This window comes from Vigna unguiculata, chloroplast (assembly GCF_037176805.1).
Source record: "Vigna unguiculata chloroplast, complete genome".
Lineage (NCBI taxonomy): Eukaryota > Viridiplantae > Streptophyta > Magnoliopsida > Fabales > Fabaceae > Vigna > Vigna unguiculata.
This window is the reverse complement of record NC_018051.1, coordinates 42,501-61,126: the sequence shown is the minus strand read 5'-3', so window position 1 is coordinate 61,126 and position 18,626 is coordinate 42,501. Positions and strand designations below refer to the sequence as shown.

At 32.0% G+C, this 18,626-nt stretch overlaps 11 protein-coding genes and 3 non-coding genes across 14 annotated transcripts in view; 3 read left to right on the top strand and 11 right to left on the bottom strand. All coding sequences in view use genetic code 11, as the record gives it.

Annotated features, from left to right (window-relative positions):
* Positions 1–428: 428 nt before the first annotated feature.
* psaI (photosystem I subunit VIII) lies at positions 429–533 on the bottom strand. The gene has a single exon. The coding sequence runs from the start codon at positions 531–533 to the stop codon at positions 429–431; it is 105 nt and encodes a 34-aa protein (YP_006460354.1).
* Positions 534–734: 201 nt separating this feature from the next.
* accD (acetyl-CoA carboxylase carboxyltransferase beta subunit) lies at positions 735–2,276 on the bottom strand. The gene has a single exon. It carries the CDS (start codon positions 2,274–2,276, stop codon positions 735–737), a length of 1,542 nt encoding a protein of 513 aa, YP_006460353.1.
* Positions 2,277–3,740: 1,464 nt separating this feature from the next.
* On the bottom strand, positions 3,741–3,812 carry trnQ-UUG. The gene has a single exon. It is a non-coding gene; the product is annotated as a tRNA-Gln (tRNA).
* Positions 3,813–4,259: 447 nt separating this feature from the next.
* psbK (photosystem II protein K) lies at positions 4,260–4,445 on the top strand. Its single transcript has one exon. The coding sequence runs from the start codon at positions 4,260–4,262 to the stop codon at positions 4,443–4,445; it is 186 nt and encodes a 61-aa protein (YP_006460352.1).
* Positions 4,446–4,913: 468 nt separating this feature from the next.
* psbI (photosystem II protein I) lies at positions 4,914–5,024 on the top strand. The gene has a single exon. It carries the CDS (start codon positions 4,914–4,916, stop codon positions 5,022–5,024), a length of 111 nt encoding a protein of 36 aa, YP_006460351.1.
* Positions 5,025–5,154: 130 nt separating this feature from the next.
* Positions 5,155–5,241, bottom strand: trnS-GCU. Its single transcript has one exon. It is a non-coding gene; the product is annotated as a tRNA-Ser (tRNA).
* Positions 5,242–6,819: 1,578 nt separating this feature from the next.
* On the top strand, positions 6,820–6,891 carry trnR-UCU. Its single transcript has one exon. It is a non-coding gene; the product is annotated as a tRNA-Arg (tRNA).
* Positions 6,892–7,062: 171 nt separating this feature from the next.
* atpA (ATP synthase CF1 alpha subunit) lies at positions 7,063–8,595 on the bottom strand. Its single transcript has one exon. The coding sequence runs from the start codon at positions 8,593–8,595 to the stop codon at positions 7,063–7,065; it is 1,533 nt and encodes a 510-aa protein (YP_006460350.1).
* An 84-nt stretch (positions 8,596–8,679) lies between these two features.
* Positions 8,680–9,935, bottom strand: atpF (ATP synthase CF0 subunit I). The gene is made up of 2 exons: positions 9,792–9,935; positions 8,680–9,078 (listed from the first exon to the last, which is right to left on the bottom strand). The coding sequence occupies exons 1-2, from the start codon at positions 9,933–9,935 to the stop codon at positions 8,680–8,682; spliced, it is 543 nt and encodes a 180-aa protein (YP_006460349.1).
* A 412-nt stretch (positions 9,936–10,347) lies between these two features.
* atpH (ATP synthase CF0 subunit III) lies at positions 10,348–10,593 on the bottom strand. Its single transcript has one exon. It carries the CDS (start codon positions 10,591–10,593, stop codon positions 10,348–10,350), a length of 246 nt encoding a protein of 81 aa, YP_006460348.1.
* Positions 10,594–11,603: 1,010 nt separating this feature from the next.
* Positions 11,604–12,347, bottom strand: atpI (ATP synthase CF0 subunit IV). Its single transcript has one exon. It carries the CDS (start codon positions 12,345–12,347, stop codon positions 11,604–11,606), a length of 744 nt encoding a protein of 247 aa, YP_006460347.1.
* Positions 12,348–12,592: 245 nt separating this feature from the next.
* Positions 12,593–13,303, bottom strand: rps2 (ribosomal protein S2). The gene has a single exon. It carries the CDS (start codon positions 13,301–13,303, stop codon positions 12,593–12,595), a length of 711 nt encoding a protein of 236 aa, YP_006460346.1.
* A 276-nt stretch (positions 13,304–13,579) lies between these two features.
* On the bottom strand, positions 13,580–17,695 carry rpoC2 (RNA polymerase beta' subunit). The gene has a single exon. The coding sequence runs from the start codon at positions 17,693–17,695 to the stop codon at positions 13,580–13,582; it is 4,116 nt and encodes a 1,371-aa protein (YP_006460345.1).
* Positions 17,696–17,903: 208 nt separating this feature from the next.
* rpoC1 (RNA polymerase beta) overlaps positions 17,904–18,626 on the bottom strand; it is a 2,883-nt gene continuing 2,160 nt past the window's right edge. Inside the window, exon 2 of the mRNA in view lies at positions 17,904–18,626. This exon is cut by the window's right edge and continues 897 nt beyond it. Coding sequence (YP_006460344.1) covers positions 17,904–18,626 — 723 coding nt within the window.

Here is an 18,626-nt window from a genome sequence, read left to right as displayed (position 1 = left end):
AATAAAGAGACCCCCAATTCCATAAAAAGCCATCGTGGCCCCTTGTGGAATAAATGGAAAATTACTAATTTCCTCAGAAAAAAGGAAAAGATCCATACCGAGATAACTGGAAATTGCAACCAACAATAACCCCAAAGAACCTAAAAAAATGATAAAGGCTGAAAAGATATTGCTTATTTTTCGAGACCCTGTTATAGAATAGATCAGTACTTCTTTTGATCTTTTTTTTAAAATATTCATTACCCCCTCTTTCTTTTTATTTTTAAGAATAATAATTGTGGAATAAAAAACCCCAGAATTTTACTTGTTTCTAAAGTAATTTTCATCAACTGGCGCTACTTAAATGTAAACCTTTAGGGGGAATTCATCCAATTGCTTCCAGCTCTCAAAAAAATATCTAGAATATTTTTCCCTACTGACCGCCGTATCTAAAAAATTTTGTTTTTTTGAACATGAAGAAATAAAGAAGCCATTGCAATTGCCGGAAATACTAGACCCACTAAAGGAACAAAAATGGAAGGAAAGTTTATCATAAATAAGGGTACCTCGATTGACTATTTGTACTATATCTATTTTTATTTTTGTCGATTTTTATTCTTATTTTTATTAAAAAAGACAGTCTATAATCACTAGAATTCCTATATCTTTATACTTAGTATATAGGAATTCTAGTGATTATAGCTAAGCCGATATATATCAGAATATACCCTTTTATGATTCTTAGTATTTTTTTATTATTCTTTTATTTTATTACTTTGATCCTGTATGTTTTGATTTTGTATTTCAATTCCATAATTTCTTTCCTTTTTAGTCAAAGAAAAGAAATTATGGAATTGCAATAACTCAGTTACAACTCCCTTTAAAAGATTACGCGGTACGATTGAATCAATTAAACCCTTATTGAATAAAGATTCAGCTACTTGTGAATCTTCGGGCACTGTCTTATTCAATGTTTGTTCAATTACTCTTTTACCAGCAAATGCAATATAAGCGTTTGGTTCGCCAATAATGATATCCCCCAACATGCCAAAACTAGCTGTCACCCCACCCGTAGTAGGAGATGTAAGTATCGATACATAGAATAATTTTTGAATTGTTTGATAATAATATAAAGCAGAAGAAATTTTAGCCATTTGCATCAAGCTCAAACTTCCTTCTTGCATACGCGCTCCTCCGGACGAACATACGAGAATAAGAGGTAAAAGTTGATTAGTAGCATATTCTACCAAACGGGTGATTTTCTCACCTACTACGGATCCCATGCTACCTCCCATAAACTTAAAATCCATAATACCAATTGCTACAGGAATACCATTTACTTGACCTGTCCCTGTTTGAACAGCCTCAGTTAATCCTGTTTTTCTTTGATAAGAATCAATACGATCTTTATAAGGTTCTTCTTCTGAATGAAATTCAATGAGATCCAGAGAAACCATGTCTTCATCCATAGGATTCCAAGTACCCGAATCAATCGAAAATTCGATTCTATCTGAACTGTCCATTTTCAAATGATATCCACAGTATTCACAAATATTCCTTTTTGATTTCCAAAATTTTTTATAATTTAATTCATAACAATTTTCGCATTCAATCCACAAATGCGTCAATTTTTCACTTTCATGGAGATTCTTATAATTTTCTCCTAGAGTGGACTCACTATCATTTGTATCATTCGTACTAGTTATTAAATGAAAACTATAATTCTCACTTTCACTACCATTTCTCCCCTTACCAAAAAAGTAGCTATAAAAAGAACTGTCATTGTATTTGTCTATATCAACCAAAATGCAACTATCAACACAGATTTGAGAATGAAAATAACTATCAATGCAACTATTAATATAATTGTTCCAACTAAAAGGAGTATCATACATGGAATGATCGTAATCACTCTTAATAACAGTATTCAGATAGCTAGAAAAAAAATTTTCTTGTTCACTTAGAAAAGAATGATTGTTGTTAATCTCCAAAGTTTTCTTTTCAATATCTAAATATATGGAATAACTGTTCCTCTTATTATCCCTAACTAAAAAAGTTTTATCGGATAGGAAATCCTGTATGTTATCAGCACCTACTAAATAATCAAAAGAATTATAACTAGAATTATTACGATCATCCCACCTCTGAATTTTTTTATCTATATCAGTTAAAATTTTGGGTTCTTCGCTTAGACTGGTATTCTCAATAGGACCAAGACTCTCCATTGATTTACTTAATTCACACCTGTATTCGAACTTCCTATTAAGTAACCGAGAATTGAACCACCATTTTTCCATAGAGTTTTTTCCTGTATTTCCATAAAAATAAAAAAATGTATAGTCATTGGATGAAAAATCAAATAATAGAAATATTCAATTTTGAATATTCTCTCTCATGTATTTACTATCAAAAAAAAGTATATAAATCAAATAACTAGGATTAGTCACTGAAAAAAAGAAAGAGCGAGTCAGTATTAAAAAGAAATGATAATCAAATAATAAGAAATATTAAATAAAAAAATGAAGTATGAATATAACAAGAGAGCGGGGAGTTTTGTAAATCTATATACAAATAATCTACACCCCCTTTTTGATTTCATTCATTGAATTTCGTTTGTGGATTCGAGCTAAGTTTTATAAAAACACCTGCCTTTTTTTTAATATGCTGAACAGTTCCTGTAGGTTAAGCGCCCCTTGTCAAATAAATGAAAGAATAACAGGAATATTGAAATAGGTTTCATTCTTTATAGGATCCAGATCTCTTCCCTCTCTTTGGGGTCGAACATTCCTTGCAACAATTCGATAACCAGCCCTTTGGGATAGATATAGATCCCCCCCCTAGAAACGTATAGTAAGTTTTATCCTCGTACGGCTCGAGAATATACAAAATTCTATGTATTTCGAAAATTATGATGTAAAATAGAGCAATAAAATCATCAAATCCATTAAACAATGACTTAAGTATTTTTCTTTCGTATTTTCTTTCTGAAAATAAAACTCTTTCTATTTTTACCTCCATAACTCAATTTGAAGAATTCTAAAAAAACTAAAAAGAAAACCAAGCCTTTACTATTTCATTTATTGAGTGGTCTCTACTCCCCTTTCTTGCCCGTGTTTCGTTTCTTTATCATTCATTTCTTTTTTCTAAAATTTTTGATAATAGAATTGATGATACAATTTGAAAATGGTATTTCCTTAATGGAATTCCCCGATTTTTTATATTTTCTTTGAATCTTGGGGTTTAGAGATTACTCCGGGAATCTTCAATTTTTTAAAAAAAGGGGGTCTAGTGGAACAGAAAAAATGATGTCAAGTCAAGAGCATGTTCATTTCTAAAATACTAGAAAAAATGGCGGATATCAGAACCCACCCCTAATTGAATCATGTCTTTCAAGCCGCACGTTGCTTTTTACTTTACCACATCGTTTCAAACGAAGTTTTACTCTCACATTCCCTTAGCTTAGATACAGTATGTAATTATCGAATCGTGAATAGTCATTGATTCATTCGCTACATAAGAATCTATCCTTTTTTTTACGTTTCGGTTTTTCTTATATATAATGAAAACCTTTTTCTTTTAAAAGTAAAGACATAAATGAAAATGAACTTGATATTCTAGCAATAGATTTTATACGCTATTCTATTTTTTAGAATTTGTAAAGTAGAAAAATGGTAATTTTTTTTTTTTGAAAGGCAGGGTCCCTTTTAATTATGAGATACAATCTGTATTCAAATATGATATACATCATAAATAGATATGCTCTGGGACGGAAGGATTCGAACCTCCGAATAGCGGGACCAAAACCCGTTGCCTTACCGCTTGGCCACGCCCCATTTTCCATTTTACATTAATCAAGACTATTATTAATATTGGTTATTCGTCAATTCCAGTTCAAAAATTTCTATATAAAAAAATTTGTGACTAGTCTTTTCTATGCGTATCTACATAGCTATCTATATCTATAAATGGATATAGATAGATAGGATAAAACTAAATTTATTGATCATTACATACAATTCAATTAAGATATTATATAGAAGGAAGTATGATTTATTCAATTTTTTTTTCATAATGAAAAAGATTTGGAAACTGGATAAGTTCAAATAAAAGAAGGATTCTCGAGGTTCTTATCTTATTTGATTCATTTTTTTACTTTTAGTCATAACTCTTTATTTTCATTTTTATTGTATTATGTATATAATGCAATAAAATTGAAAATTATAATGAAAATAAAAAAAACAAAAATAACTTTTATTTTATTAAAGAACAAAATGTTTGTTATGCTTAATATCTTTAGTTGGATCTGTATTTGTATTCCCTCCGTCCTTTATTCCAGTAGTTTTTTGTTGGAGAAATTGCCCGAAGCCTACGCTTTCTTGAATCCAATTGTGGATATTATGCCAATAATACCCTTACTCTTTTTTCTTTTAGCTTTTGTTTGGCAAGCTGCTGTAAGTTTTCGATGAGATTTTTAATTTGAATAATGTCTTAAAAAAATTCAGAATTTATCAGAAAACTAAAATTCGAACATTTTAACAATTTATAAGATCAGATAAGTCTTACAGTGTGAATTCTGGATTCCAATATTGAAATTTTTCAATATATAGGAAAAAATAGGGACCTTCTCATCATTTACGTTTTTTGAATTGAAAAAACCTAATCCGATTATTCGATTGGAACCCCTCACCAATAGAATACCTAGATTACAGAAAAAAAGGATTTTTGGTCAAAAGAATTATTGATAATTTGTAATAAAATAATCGACTCTTACTATCAATTCATTTTCGAAACTCATATATCTATCCTCATATCCTAAAAAAACTTCCTTTTTTAGAAACTTAGTATCTTAGTATTAAAAGAAACAAAATATGTTGTAATATAAGAGAATCTATTCTCTTTCTTTGTCGTTTTTTAATTATCTTGGAGATTTCATAATGCTTACTCTAAAACTTTTTGTTTATACGGTAGTGATCTTTTTCGTTTCTCTTTTCATCTTCGGATTCCTATCTAACGATCCAGGACGTAATCCAGGACGTGAAGAATAGAATAAGAAAAAAGTGGATTCTGTGTTTTCTTGCTTGTGTGGAATTTTGAAATATTTTGAGGATTTTCTATATTTTAACATCTTTCACTAGTAAAAAAAAACAAGTTAAAAAAAAAATACCAAATTCTCAACGGAAAGAGAGGGATTCGAACCCTCGGTACAAGAATTTGTACAACGGATTAGCAATCCGACGCTATAGTCCACTCAGCCATCTCTCCCCAATTGAAAAAAAAAAAGAATTACTTTGTTTATGTTATATCACATAAACAAGAAGAAAAAAAAGGGAGCTTCAAAAAAAGAGACTTGCTTTTTTTTATTATTATATATATATTTTAGTTTTCTTTTTTTTCTTTTTCTACAGCCAATGAGCCCGGCCAGTACCTAGTCGGGCTCTTTTTGTTTTATTCCCATGAATATTTAAAAAAAATTCTTTATTTGAATTTATTTGATTCGAAAAAAAAAAAAAAAATATTTGTAAAAATATTTGTAATTAAAAAAAATAAGCGATACGGATAGATTCCTATTAGATAAAACTAAAATAAGATAATAAAAAAATGTTCTCTTTTCTGACTCCCTCTATTTTTTCTGGTAACGTAAATAGTATATATATAACCTTCAGCAAAATAAAAAAATTAAAATTACCCCGTTTTTCAAATTTCATTAGAAGATTCTCTAATGAAACATGTCAATACTCGACTTCTTAGAATATTATGCCCCCTATTTCTTTATTTTGTCTGATTGCTTTGTTCAACAAAAGATACAATAATGATATTGTAGCGGGTATAGTTTAGTGGTAAAAGTGCGATTCGTTTCAAGGACCCCCCAAAAGTTAAGGGATCCCCCATTTGATTCATATGCCGATCAAAAACTTTATTTTTTACAATTAAAGGGACTCCTTTATACCCCTCGATGAATTATTTGCGGTATAATATACATTATTGTAATTTGTATACAAGAAGAATCAAATCGAATTTGACAAATTGAGTTTTAAAATTATGAAACATAAGTTTTTGGAATTGGATCTATAATCCGAATTTTTTGAGTATTACTAAAGGATCTATGGAGAGAAATATACAAAGTTTCTTTCTAATCGTAACTAAATCTTCCATTTTTTTGCATAGTAAAAATTGAAGCAAAATAGCTATTAAACGATTCTTTTAGTTTACTAGAGACATCGACATTTTTTTAGCTCGACGGAAATTTTCTTCTTTTCCTAAAGATTTTCTGAAATAGAAATAGAGAACGAAGTAACTAGAAAAAAACATAGATTGTTAGAATATTGCTCTTCTAGAGGGATCATCTAAAAAGCAAGATATTTGAAACCTATTCATACAAAAAGGCTGACATAGATGTTATGGGTCAATTTTTTTTATTGTCCATCTCTTCATTCCGTAAAGGAGCCGAATGAAACAAAAGTTTCACGTTCAGTTTTGAATTAGAGACGTTAAATCAAAATCATGAATCAACGTCGACTATAACCCTTAGCCTTCCAAGCTAACGATGCGGGTTCGATTCCCGCTACCCGCTTCTATTTTATTCTATTTCAATCTATCTTTTTTCTTCTAGAATGAATCTAGAATTCTTAAAGAATTTGTCAATTCTTCATTTTCATTTATTAATTTAGTTTTAGTTATATATATTCAATTATATTCAATTGATTTATCTTTTTTCTTTTATTCTAATTATTTGATTGATTTTTATAATTTCTAGAATTCTTTGTTTATATTGGATTCTTTAATCTTTTTTAGTTAATAAGGTTTAGTTAAAAAGGTTAAAGAATCCAATATAAAATAGAAGCGTCCATTGTCTAATGGATAGGACAGAGGTCTTCTAAACCTTAGGTATAGGTTCAAATCCTATTGGACGCAAGTTGTTTGCATATCTATATGCAATTTCAACCTTGTCCTTCTATTTTTTTTTTATTTATTACATTTTGATTCGAATTCATTATATCTAATATTCAAATGAAATAAAAACATATTAAAAGATACTAATTATAAAAATTGGAAAATTGAATTACAAAATTATTTAATGATTCATCAATTTTTTTCTACTTGTTCCTGGAATAAAAAGAGTTCCATCTGTTCTTTAATAGCGTCCTTTAAAAGGGCTTCTGCTTCCCCAGTGAATGTCTTGGTAGAAGATATGATTTCTTTGAATTGAGGTTTATTCGTCTTTAAGTAAGCACGTAACTCAACAAGAAATTTCCTTACCTGTCCAATTTCTAATGAATCAAGATAACCATTCGTTCCGGTATAAATAGTTACTATCTGTTCTTCCACAGTAAGAGGAGCTGATTGGGATTGTTTAAGCAACTCGCGCAATCGTTGACCTCTTGCTAATTGATTTTGAGTAGCTTTATCTAGATCAGAAGCGAATTGTGCAAAAGCTTCTAATTCTGCGAATTGTGCTAATTCCAATTTTAATTTACCAGCTACTTGTTTCATGGCTTTGATTTGAGCCGCCGATCCAACTCTGGAAACTGAAATACCAACATTAATAGCGGGTCTTATTCCAGCATTGAATAGATCGGCCGATAAGAATATTTGGCCATCTGTAATGGAAATTACATTCGTAGGAATATAAGCTGAAACATCTCCCGATTGAGTTTCAACTATTGGTAAAGCAGTCATACTTCCTTCGCCTAACTGAGAACTTAATTTAGCGGCTCTTTCCAAAAGACGCGAATGTAAATAAAAAACATCCCCTGGATAAGCTTCGCGACCTGGTGGTCTTCGTAATAGAAGAGACATTTGCCGATAAGCCTGTGCTTGTTTGGAGAGATCGTCATAAATGATTAAAGTGTGACGTTCACGGTACATAAAATATTCAGCCAGAGCTGCTCCTGTATAAGGCGCGAGGTATTGTAATGTAGCTGGAGAATCCGCTGTTTCAGCTACTACAATAGTGTATTCCATTGCTCCTCTTTCTTGTAAGGTAGTCACCACTTGAGCCACAGAAGATGCTTTTTGACCAACAGCTACATAAACACATATTACATTTTGTCCCTGTTGATTGAGAATTGTATCTGTGGCTACTGCTGTTTTACCTGTTTGTCTATCTCCAATAATTAATTCTCGCTGGCCCCGTCCTATGGGGATCATCGAATCAATAGCAATAAGTCCTGTTTGGAGAGGCTCATATACCGAACGTCTTGAAATAATACCGGGAGCGGGAGATTCTATTAATCGAGATTCCGAAGCTGAAATTTCTCCTCGACCGTCAATTGGTTTAGCCAGGGCATTTATAACACGACTCAAATAAGCTTCACTTACAGGTATCTGAGCAATTCTTCCTGTTGCTTTTACTGAACTTCCCTCTTGTATCAGCAAACCATCACCCATTAATACAACACCAACATTTTTTGATTCCAAATTCAAAGCAATGCCTATAGTACCTTCTTCAAATTCCACCAATTCACCCGCCATTACTTCATCAAGACCATAAATACGAGCAATACCATCGCCTACTTGAAGTACGGTACCAGTATTTACAATTTTTACTTCTGTATTATATTGCTCAATGCGTTCACGGATAATTTTACTAATTTCATCTGCACGAATGGTTACCATGAAAATATCTTAAATTTATTTTTTATAAGAAAAAAATGATGCCTATACTCTATTGTATAATAGAAAGCCTAATCAGTTATTTTTTTATTTCATCATCCCAAACATGCCAATATTAGCACTAACAGTACGTAAATGTAACTCGTTGTTCAAGCAACTATTTAGAGTTCCTAGAGCTCCCTGTAAGGCTTGTTGTAAAACCCGCTGTCGAACTTGATTAATAACTCTTTGTTGTTCAAAATCAATAGCTTCGTTTTTGTAATTTTCTAATTGTTCCAAAGTCGTATAAATTGAATTAATTAAATTCAATTTTTCTCGTTTGATCTCAGAATAGCCATTCACCCGAAACAGATCTGCTTCTGTTTCAACTTTCCTTAAGCGGGCCTGGGCTTTTTCGAGCTGTTCAATGGCGTTTTCCTGTAATTCTTCTGAGTTTCGAATAGTTCTCCAGATTTTCTGTTTTCGATTATCTAATAAATCACGTAATGAAAGTAGACTCTCTTTCCATCCATTTCAAAATGTCTATGATCTCTTCCCGAACCAAACATGAATCTTTCGATTCATTTGGCTCTCACACTCAATTACTTATCGGAAATTTACCAATTTTTTATGTAATGAGCCTATCCTCTCTTCTCTATTCAAAGTGAAAACAATTACCAATATAAGACTAGAATATTCGGAGGACTCTTTTGACCAAACAAATATATGTCAACAAAGTTGTTTTTTTATTCAAATCCAAAGACTTCTTTTGAATTTATACATAGGTCATCCATCGATTACGCATCGTACAAAGGGGAGGTTTAAATTCACCCGTTTTTTATTTCTCGCCATAAATAGGATTCAAGCCATTTTTTTTATCGACATGAGTGTTTTATATCGAAAAAAATCGAATAATTTTTTTGAAACCGTTTCCTTTCTGTATTAATATAGCGGTAGAAAGAGTACTACACTGCGTATAGACTTCAAACTCTTTTTAACCATGGTAATAGTCCAAAATTTTTGGTAAATAGAGAATCAAAGTGGATTACCAATAAAGCGCGAAATGCTATGGTTCTTTAAGATTTTTCTTAATTTATTCAAAAAAGAAAATGAATTCAGAAGTAATTCGCGGGATTCTGCACATTTTCTTAATTCTAACTAAACTAAAAAGTGCAGTTTGGTTAAATCCAATTTATTCTTTGAAATAAACAACTCGCACACACTCCCTTTCCAAAAAAAACCAGTAGACCTAACACTACACTAAGATTTATTGGATTTGTTGCTAAAATATCGGTATTAAACACGAAACTTCCGGCGGATGGCCAGGAGCCCAAACAAAGGAAAGAATCGGTTATATTTTTCATATGATCTCATCTCCTCTTATGAATAGACTAATTATCTTTCTAATATTCCTATTAGATAGATAATATAATAATCTAATTGGAATATATAATTATAGAATTTGATATAATTTGGATTGGTCAATCAATTGGAAGATTCCCTAAAAGAATGATACTTCTTAGAATTAGATACCAGTTCTTTTATCAATTGCAAAATCTATCTAGTTTGAACACTTTCAAAAAATTATCTTAAAATAAAGAAAGAAAAGGGGGGTTCATTGGACTAAACAAAAAGAAGAAAGAGGGTAAGTATGTGAATACCTTTCAATTAGTCCTTCTCCTGTGTTCTTATCCGAACGGATAAAGAATTGTAGGAGTGAAATATTAATAGAATTCGAAAAAGGAAGTCCACATATGTATTTCTATCTTTTTAGGATTAAACAAAAGGATTAGCAAATAAAAGTGCTAATGCTACAACCAGCCCGTAAATTGTTAAAGCTTCCATAAAAGCCAGACTAAGTAATAAAGTACCCCGTATTTTTCCCTCTGCCTCTGGTTGTCGTGCAATCCCCTCTACAGCTTGCCCTGCGGCAGTGCCTTGACCAACCCCAGGTCCAATAGAAGCAAGCCCTACGGCCAATCCAGCAGCAATAACAGAAGCGGCAGAAATAATTGGATTCATGAGAATTTCCTCGTAACCTACATATAAAAGAAAGAAATAGTTAATGATATAATCGACTAAGAAATTCTGACTTCATTTTTCAATTACCAAGACTTTTTCAGCTAAAGTAATTAATCAAAATAAGAATTACTTCGAGATTTCTTTTTTCGTCTCGAACTACATAGTTTTTGGGGTGAATCTGTATAATCTTTGTTCTTCTCTTACCTGAAATTTGGAATCATTCTTTGAATTCTTCGTTTTTTTATACAATTTCTTTAGTTATTTCATTTTCAATTCACAATTAGAGCTGAAACGCAAGGACTTTGCTTTTCTATCCCTATAGAAATTGATAATAATAGCAAGGGCTTTTTAGATAGAAAAGATTTGTTATTTCAGATATATGGTTAGTTCATAGAAAATTAGTTCATCTATAATATCATATCACATATACATAGGTTTCTTCTATGCTGTAAACTAATTTTCTTTGTGTTTTAGATTCAATCGAAATTGAAATTCATTCTTTGATTTGAAACCTCAAAAACAAAGAAAGAGTTCTCTTATAGTGATCAGATTCTATGCACTCAACTTGACCCCCTCACTTCTATTTTTTTTATCATTTTTTTGAAGCTCCCCTTCCCTCTTTTCTTATTCTCTTATCCCATATGGATACAATCAATTTAAATAAATTCATTAGATTTCATTAATGTTGAAAAGAAATATAGGAAATTGGGTGATCTAAATGTTTTTAATTATCTTTTGATCAATGGTTGAATTAAATGTGAATCAAACGAGAATCTACTAACATTCTATATAGTATCTTTTTATCACACATTGTAAACGTAAATATCATACAGAATTCTAATTCTAGCTATTCATTTTTTTTCGAATATCCAAACTAATATATACTAATCGAATAGATCTATCTATATCTATCTATATATCTATAGATAGATGTTTATTTTGTAGATTCTATTGAGCCACAATATATGTGTGGCAAGCTAAACAAAAAAGACTATTTTTGAGAAAACTAGTCAATGATGGCCTTCAATGGATTCACCTATATAAGCCGCAGCTAAAGTAGCAAAAATGAGAGCTTGAATACCGCTTGTGAATAATCCAAGGAACATGACAGGTATAGGAACTACTAAAGGTACTAAAGAAACAAGAACAACAACTACTAATTCATCAGCTAATATATTTCCGAAAAGTCGAAAACTAAGGGATAAGGGTTTTGTGAAATCTTCTAATATGTTAATCGGTAAAAGGATTGGAGTTGGTTGGATGTATTTACTAAAATAAGCTAATCCTTTTTTTGAAAGACCCGCATAGAAATATGCAACTGATGTAAGTAAAGCTAATGCAACGGTAGTATTTATATCATTTGTGGGTGCAGCTAACTCCCCATGAGGTAATTGGATGATTTTCCAAGGTAAAAGAGCCCCTGACCAATTAGAAACAAAAATAAATAGAAACAAAGTTCCAATAAAAGGAACCCACGGACCATATTCTTCTCCAATCTGAGTTTTGCTCACGTCTCGAATGAATTCAAGAACATATTCAAATAAATTCTGACCGAAAGTGGGAATGGTTTGCAGATTTCGAATAACTAGAATGGCTGAAACCAATAAGATAGCAATTACAACCCAAGAAGTAATAAGTACTTGGGCATGTACTAGGAAACCCCCTATTTGCCAATAGAAATGTTGACCTACTTCCACAGCAGATATATCGTATAATCTTTTTAATGTGTTGATAGAGCATAATAAAACATTCATATTGTCCTGTCCTCTAAAAAAAGAAGTTGAAAAAAGGGAATTATTTTTATTCAAACATCTCCTTTCCCTTTTGATTTGTCTACTTTCATTTTTGATTTTGAATACCGATACTAATTACATAAAATTTTTGTTTGTTTTCTATTTTATTTTTCATTTTTGTGCAATTTATTACTAGTATAGTAAGCGATTCCATAAATCTATGAACCCCTCGAAGCAAATTCAAGAATTTTTTATCTTATTATTAATCAAGAATTTCGTATATATCTAGACCGACCCTCACAAATTGCAAAAACTAATTTGTTAAGAATTAATCGAATTGAGGCTATAGCATCATCATTAGCTGGAATTGAAATATCAGCGAGGTCCGGGTCACTATTTGTATCAATTAAACAAATTGTTGGAATTTCCAAAGTTATACATTCTCGAAGAGCCGTATATTCTTCTTGTTGATCGACGATTATTACAATATCTGGTAAGCCCTTCATATATTTAATGCCGCCAAGATATGTTTCCAATTGAGCTAATTGTCTCTTCAATATAGCGGCATCTTTTTTTGGAAAACTATGAAATCTCCCCGTCTTTTGTTGCATTCTCAAGTCCCTGAACTTTTGAAGTCGTGTTTTTGTAGTATACCAATTCGTTAACATACCGCCGAGCCATTTTTTATTAACATAATGACACCGAGCTCTTATTGCAGCCCGCGCTACTGAATCAGCTGCTTTTTTTTTTGTACCAACAATTAAGAATTGTTTTCCCCCACTTGCTGCATCAAAAACTAAATCACAAGATTCTGATAAAAACCGAGCAGTTCTAATAAGATTTGTAATATGAATACCCTTACGCTTTGCAGAAATATAAGGTGACATTTTAGGATTCCATTTTCTAGTACCGTGGCCAAAATGAACACCAGCTTCCATCATCTCTTCCAAAATTATGTTCCAATATCTTTTTGTCATTTATAATTATCCCCACACTTTTCTTTCATTTCCAAATAGAAATTAGATCAATTTTTTGAAATGAAAGAAAGAGACCCAGTATACTGAAATAGAAAAAAATAAGTGTTCCGAAGGAACCTTCTCTTCTACTGAAAATTTGCCGTTGATAAAAAAAGATCGGGCCATTTTTTCTATTTCATTGAATATGATTCGTTTATTTATTATGTTTCTTTTATTATACAAAATATATACAAAATAAAGTGACCGGAGATGAATACGACCTTAAGAATCATTATTTTAGGAATTCTTAAATCCTAGATTATTTTGATGTATCACATAAATTCTTTTTTTTGTTTCCGGGGTAATCTTGTTATATTGCCTTTGCTTTGAACGGTATATTATTCTTTTGAATCCAGTACCAACTGGCATCATTCCCCCTAAAACAACGTTCTCTTTCAGACCTTTCAACCAATCTATGCGACCCCGGAGAGCGGCTTTTGATAAAACTCTAGCAGTTTCTTGAAAACTTGCTTCAGATATGAAACTTTGAGTATTCAAAGATGTTTTTGTTATCCCCAATAATAGAACTCGATAGCAGATCGACTCTTCTAAGGAACGCCCAGCTCGTTCGGCCCGCAACAATCCAATTAGTTCGCCAGGCAAAAAAACATTAGACATTCCATCTTCTGAAACCAATACTTTTGATGTTATTTGACGCACAATAATTTCTATATGTCTATTATGAATGTGAACTCCCTGGGATCGATAAACTTTTTGAATTTGATTAACCAAAGAAATACGACTTTGCGCTATAGTTAGCTCAGCACTAATGAAGAATCCCCAAGGAATGCCAAGAATTCTTGTTATACGCCCATTCCAAGTATCCACTCTCTTTTCTAGGTTTATGGATATTGAATCAATCGAACGAACTTCCAATACCTGTTCTACTTTTGGAAGACCTTGTGTTATATCACCTGATCTCGATTTTTGATATATAAATGTAACTAATATATCTCCTTCAGAAAGTATTTCTCCATAATGACCATGAACAGTTGTTCCAGGAGTCGCCAAATAAGGGTTAGCCGATCTTATTCCTACAGAATCCATTTGAACAGTTAGAATTTGACCCGATTTAAGGTGTGGTTCATTTTTCGTTTGAACTATACATACATTTTCGCAAATAAATTGACCAAGACTTATTATGGGAAACGTTTTTTTTTCACAATAATTATGATGGAAAAAATGCCAATTCAAATAGAATGGATTTAAAAGGATGTTACTAGATAGATCAGATTTATAAATGATCTCGTTTTCGTCTATTAAATAATATTTGAATACTTGAAAAGTTTCTTTTAATTTGTCAAGTTGCCCGTTTTTATTTATCGAGATCTGATTATTAGTAATTAAAAGGTAAAAATAAAAATGGGCAACTTGAAGGGCTATTCCTAAAGGACCTAACGAATTTTGAATTGGAATCAGAGGATCTCTTTGAATTGGATTTATTTCTTCTTTTATCCCATTGTAATATTTTCCATCGTGGAATGATCGTATTTGAAAACAATTCGATGATGACAAAATTATTAAAGATCGGCATTTCTCATTTCTATTCAACAACATATGAATAGTTCCATGATTTTGACTAAGTGATTGTTGAACTTTTTCCCTCGGATCTATAAAAAAAAATGGATTGATGTTGGTCCAGTCCGACTCATTATCCAAGATAAATCTTGAACCGAGCGGATCTTTCCTTTTTCTTATATATGAAATATGGGATTTTCCTAAGTCCATTTTTAAGAAATATCTAACCAAACCTTTTATACTTAGTTCAACAAAAGAAGCATGCCCTTTTTCGATAGAAGACAATTTTTTGTCTTGATCCCAATTTAAGACTAAACAAGTCCGAACTAATTGAATACTTGTATTAGAATTAGAAATTCCCCGAATTGATTTTCCATTTCCAGAAAGAATATAATGAATAATTTGAAGTTCCAAATTATCTCTTTCTTGTAACATATCTTGGGAAAAAAATTGGATTAAATTGATCCTATCTGCTATTTCATATAAAATTACCGGTCGAACCAAAACAAAATACTTTTTTTTCATAATTGTGATCCATTGGGCATAGATCCAATTTTTCATTTTTTTTTTTGATCCTTTTGAATTTTTTTTTACCGTTCTCGGTGGTATCAACATGGCACTGTGTCGGGATATCTTATCCATTTCTCCGGGAAAATAGATATTCCCGGAAAATATTTTTAATTGAATCTTTTTTTTTTTCTTCTCCAATCGAACCAACCCGCTTACTTGACTTCTTATATTTACAGTGATTGGTGTATCTACTTCAATAATACTATTGTTCCGTACCATTATGGAAGAAAATTCTGGTAAAATATACACTTCTTCGGGAATGAAAAAAAATTGATCTACTTTAATTTGGTATTTTGTCTTAAATTCTTGAATTCCTGGATACTCGATTAAAAAATCCTCTTTTTTAAAAATGTAATTTATATCAATAGTCCTATATTTAGTAATACCCGAGCTCTGTGTTCGGTATTGAGGATCATCGAAATAAGCAAAAATACTATTTCTACGAAAAATACCATGGATTGGTATTTCAATCGAGATACTGGAAGCTAACATTAGTGCTTTGTCTCGTTCTTGAATCGATTGGAATTGAAATGGAATAATGAATCGATTTCTCCGCCTCTTTGCTAATAAATCCGTAGTATCGTGAAAAATAGCAGGATGTGTAAAATGACAATGATCTTTACATAGGATTTGATTATTTTTTGAATAATCTGAAATCCTTCTTTCTTTTTTTTCAGAAGGAGTGAAACGAAACAAATTATGTCTTACTTTATTATTACTTGCTAAATGGTTACAAATATCTCTTTCTCCTGTAGAAAGATAATGAATGTTCAATTGATCTTGATCTTTTCGGGTTGAAAAAGAGACTGAAGCGGATCTGTCTGATTTTCCTGATAAAATCCATAAATGACTTGTTTTTGGTAAGATATGGACATTACTATATTTAAATTCTGATGCATGATACACATCCGTACTCCAATGCATTTCTCCTTCTAAGTCAGAATAAACATGTTTTCGAACTTTTTCTTTTAAATTAAAAGTATATGTTCCTGCGAGAATCTCGGCAATCACTTGTTCTGATTTTACATATTGATTATTTTGAACTAATAGAAAACTTTTTGGTGGAATAGTCACATTATGTATAATGTCACCATTTTCAATACTAACATACAAGTCTATATAACATAGAAAAGCAGGATGCCCGTGACGTGTACGTGTAGGATGAACCAAATCCTCATTGAATTTAATTTTTCCATTATAAGGTGCTCGCACCTGTTCGGCAGTCCCCCCTGTGAATACTCCGCCAGTATGAAAAGTTCTTAATGTTAATTGAGTGCCCGGTTCTCCAATGGATTGGCCCGCAATAATACCTACAGCTTCTCCTAATTCCACCAAGTGACCTTGAGTAGGACTTTGACCATAACACAATCGACAGATCCAAGATGTATTCCTACAGGTAAAAGGAGTTCGTATAGATATTGGTTGTGTTTGAAAGGTTTTCAATCGATTGAAAAGTCCAATTCCAATATCTTGATTTCTAATGGCAATGCATCGTGAACCTCTGTATATATCGTCTGCTAATACACGACCAATTAATGTTTGTGTCCAACTACTTTCCGGCATCGTTTCATTCTGGGTATTTACTGAAATTCCTCGAATGGTACCACAATCTGTTCGACGTATAACAATATGTTGAACCACTTCAACAAGTCTACGTGTAAGATATCCAGCATCTGATGTTCGTACAGCAGTATCTACAACCCCTTTACGAGCTCCGTAGCAAGAAATTATATATTCTGTTAAAGATAGCCCTTCGCGTAAATTGCTTTGAATAGGTAAATCAATCATTTGTCCTTGTGGATCCGACATTAATCCTCTCATACCTACTAATTGGTGTACTTGAGATGCATTTCCTCTAGCTCCCGAAAAGGACATTATATGGACTGGATTAAAAGGATCGGTCATTCTAAAATTAGGATTCATTTCTTGTCGAAAATATTCACTTGTAGCATACCATATCTCAATGGATTGGCGTAATTTTTCTACTGCATGTACATTTCCATAATGATGCTGTTTTTCCAAAATCAAATTTTGGTGTTCAGCATCTCGGACTAGCCATCCTTTCGAAGGTATTGTTAAAAGGTCATCAATTCCTAATGAAATGGATGTAGCCGTAGCTTGGCGGAATCCCAGAGTCTTGACTTGATCCAGGATATGTGATGTATATGCCATTCCGAAGTGATCTATTAATCTGCTAATAAGTCGTTTAATGGCAGTTCCACCTATCACTTTATTGTGAAACATTAGATTGGTCCGTTCTGCCATAAGTACCTCCCTATTCCACTCAGTGGGATTCATTCAGTTCAACAATGGATTTGAGTCAATGATTGAAAAACTGCCTTTTCTTTATCTTAATTTGTGTAGAAATTGAGAAATTAAAAAACTAAGATCCTTGTTAAATGTTAAATCATGAAGATTTGAATTTACACCAGTATCATAAATTTGTTTATCTTAGATACAACCATCTATATGATTAGATACCATATGAATAGGCTCGGCAAAAACCTTGTACAGCTTCTTCGATTTCTCGATAAAAAGAAATATGACCTACGTTGGTTCGAATGTAAATAGAACGAATTTGTTTTTTTGTACTTCTTACTACTAGATAATGCCCATAAATTTCATGATAGGTGCCTAAAGATTCATAGTGAACTTCGATAGGAACTTCTCTTGACGAAATAATGCGTAGATCTAGTCGCCACCGGAGCCACAAAGGACTATCGAAGGTTATTCTTTTCTGTTGATAAGCTCCAATTGCATCATAGGAATTCCAAAAAAAAGGTTCTTTTTTTTTCGTATACTTATAGTTTTTTTGGGGAATTCTTTCATTTTTCAAATTTCTGCAATTACGTGGATTATACCTATTTGAAGAAATACCCCGACGATTCCCATTCGTTAATATGTAAAGTCCAATAAGCATATCTTGAGTTGGTACAGAAATTGGATCCGCGATAGCTGGAGACAAGAGGTTTGTATGAGAAAACATAAGTAAACGTGCTTCTGCTTGAGCTTCTAAGGATAAAGGCACATGAACAGCCATTTGATCGCCATCAAAGTCTGCATTGAATCCCTTACAAACTAATGGATGCAAACAAATAGCACGCCCCTCTACTAAAATGGGTTGGAATGCCTGTATACCTAATCTATGCAGAGTAGGTGCTCTATTTAGCAATACGGGATGTCCCTGCATAACTTC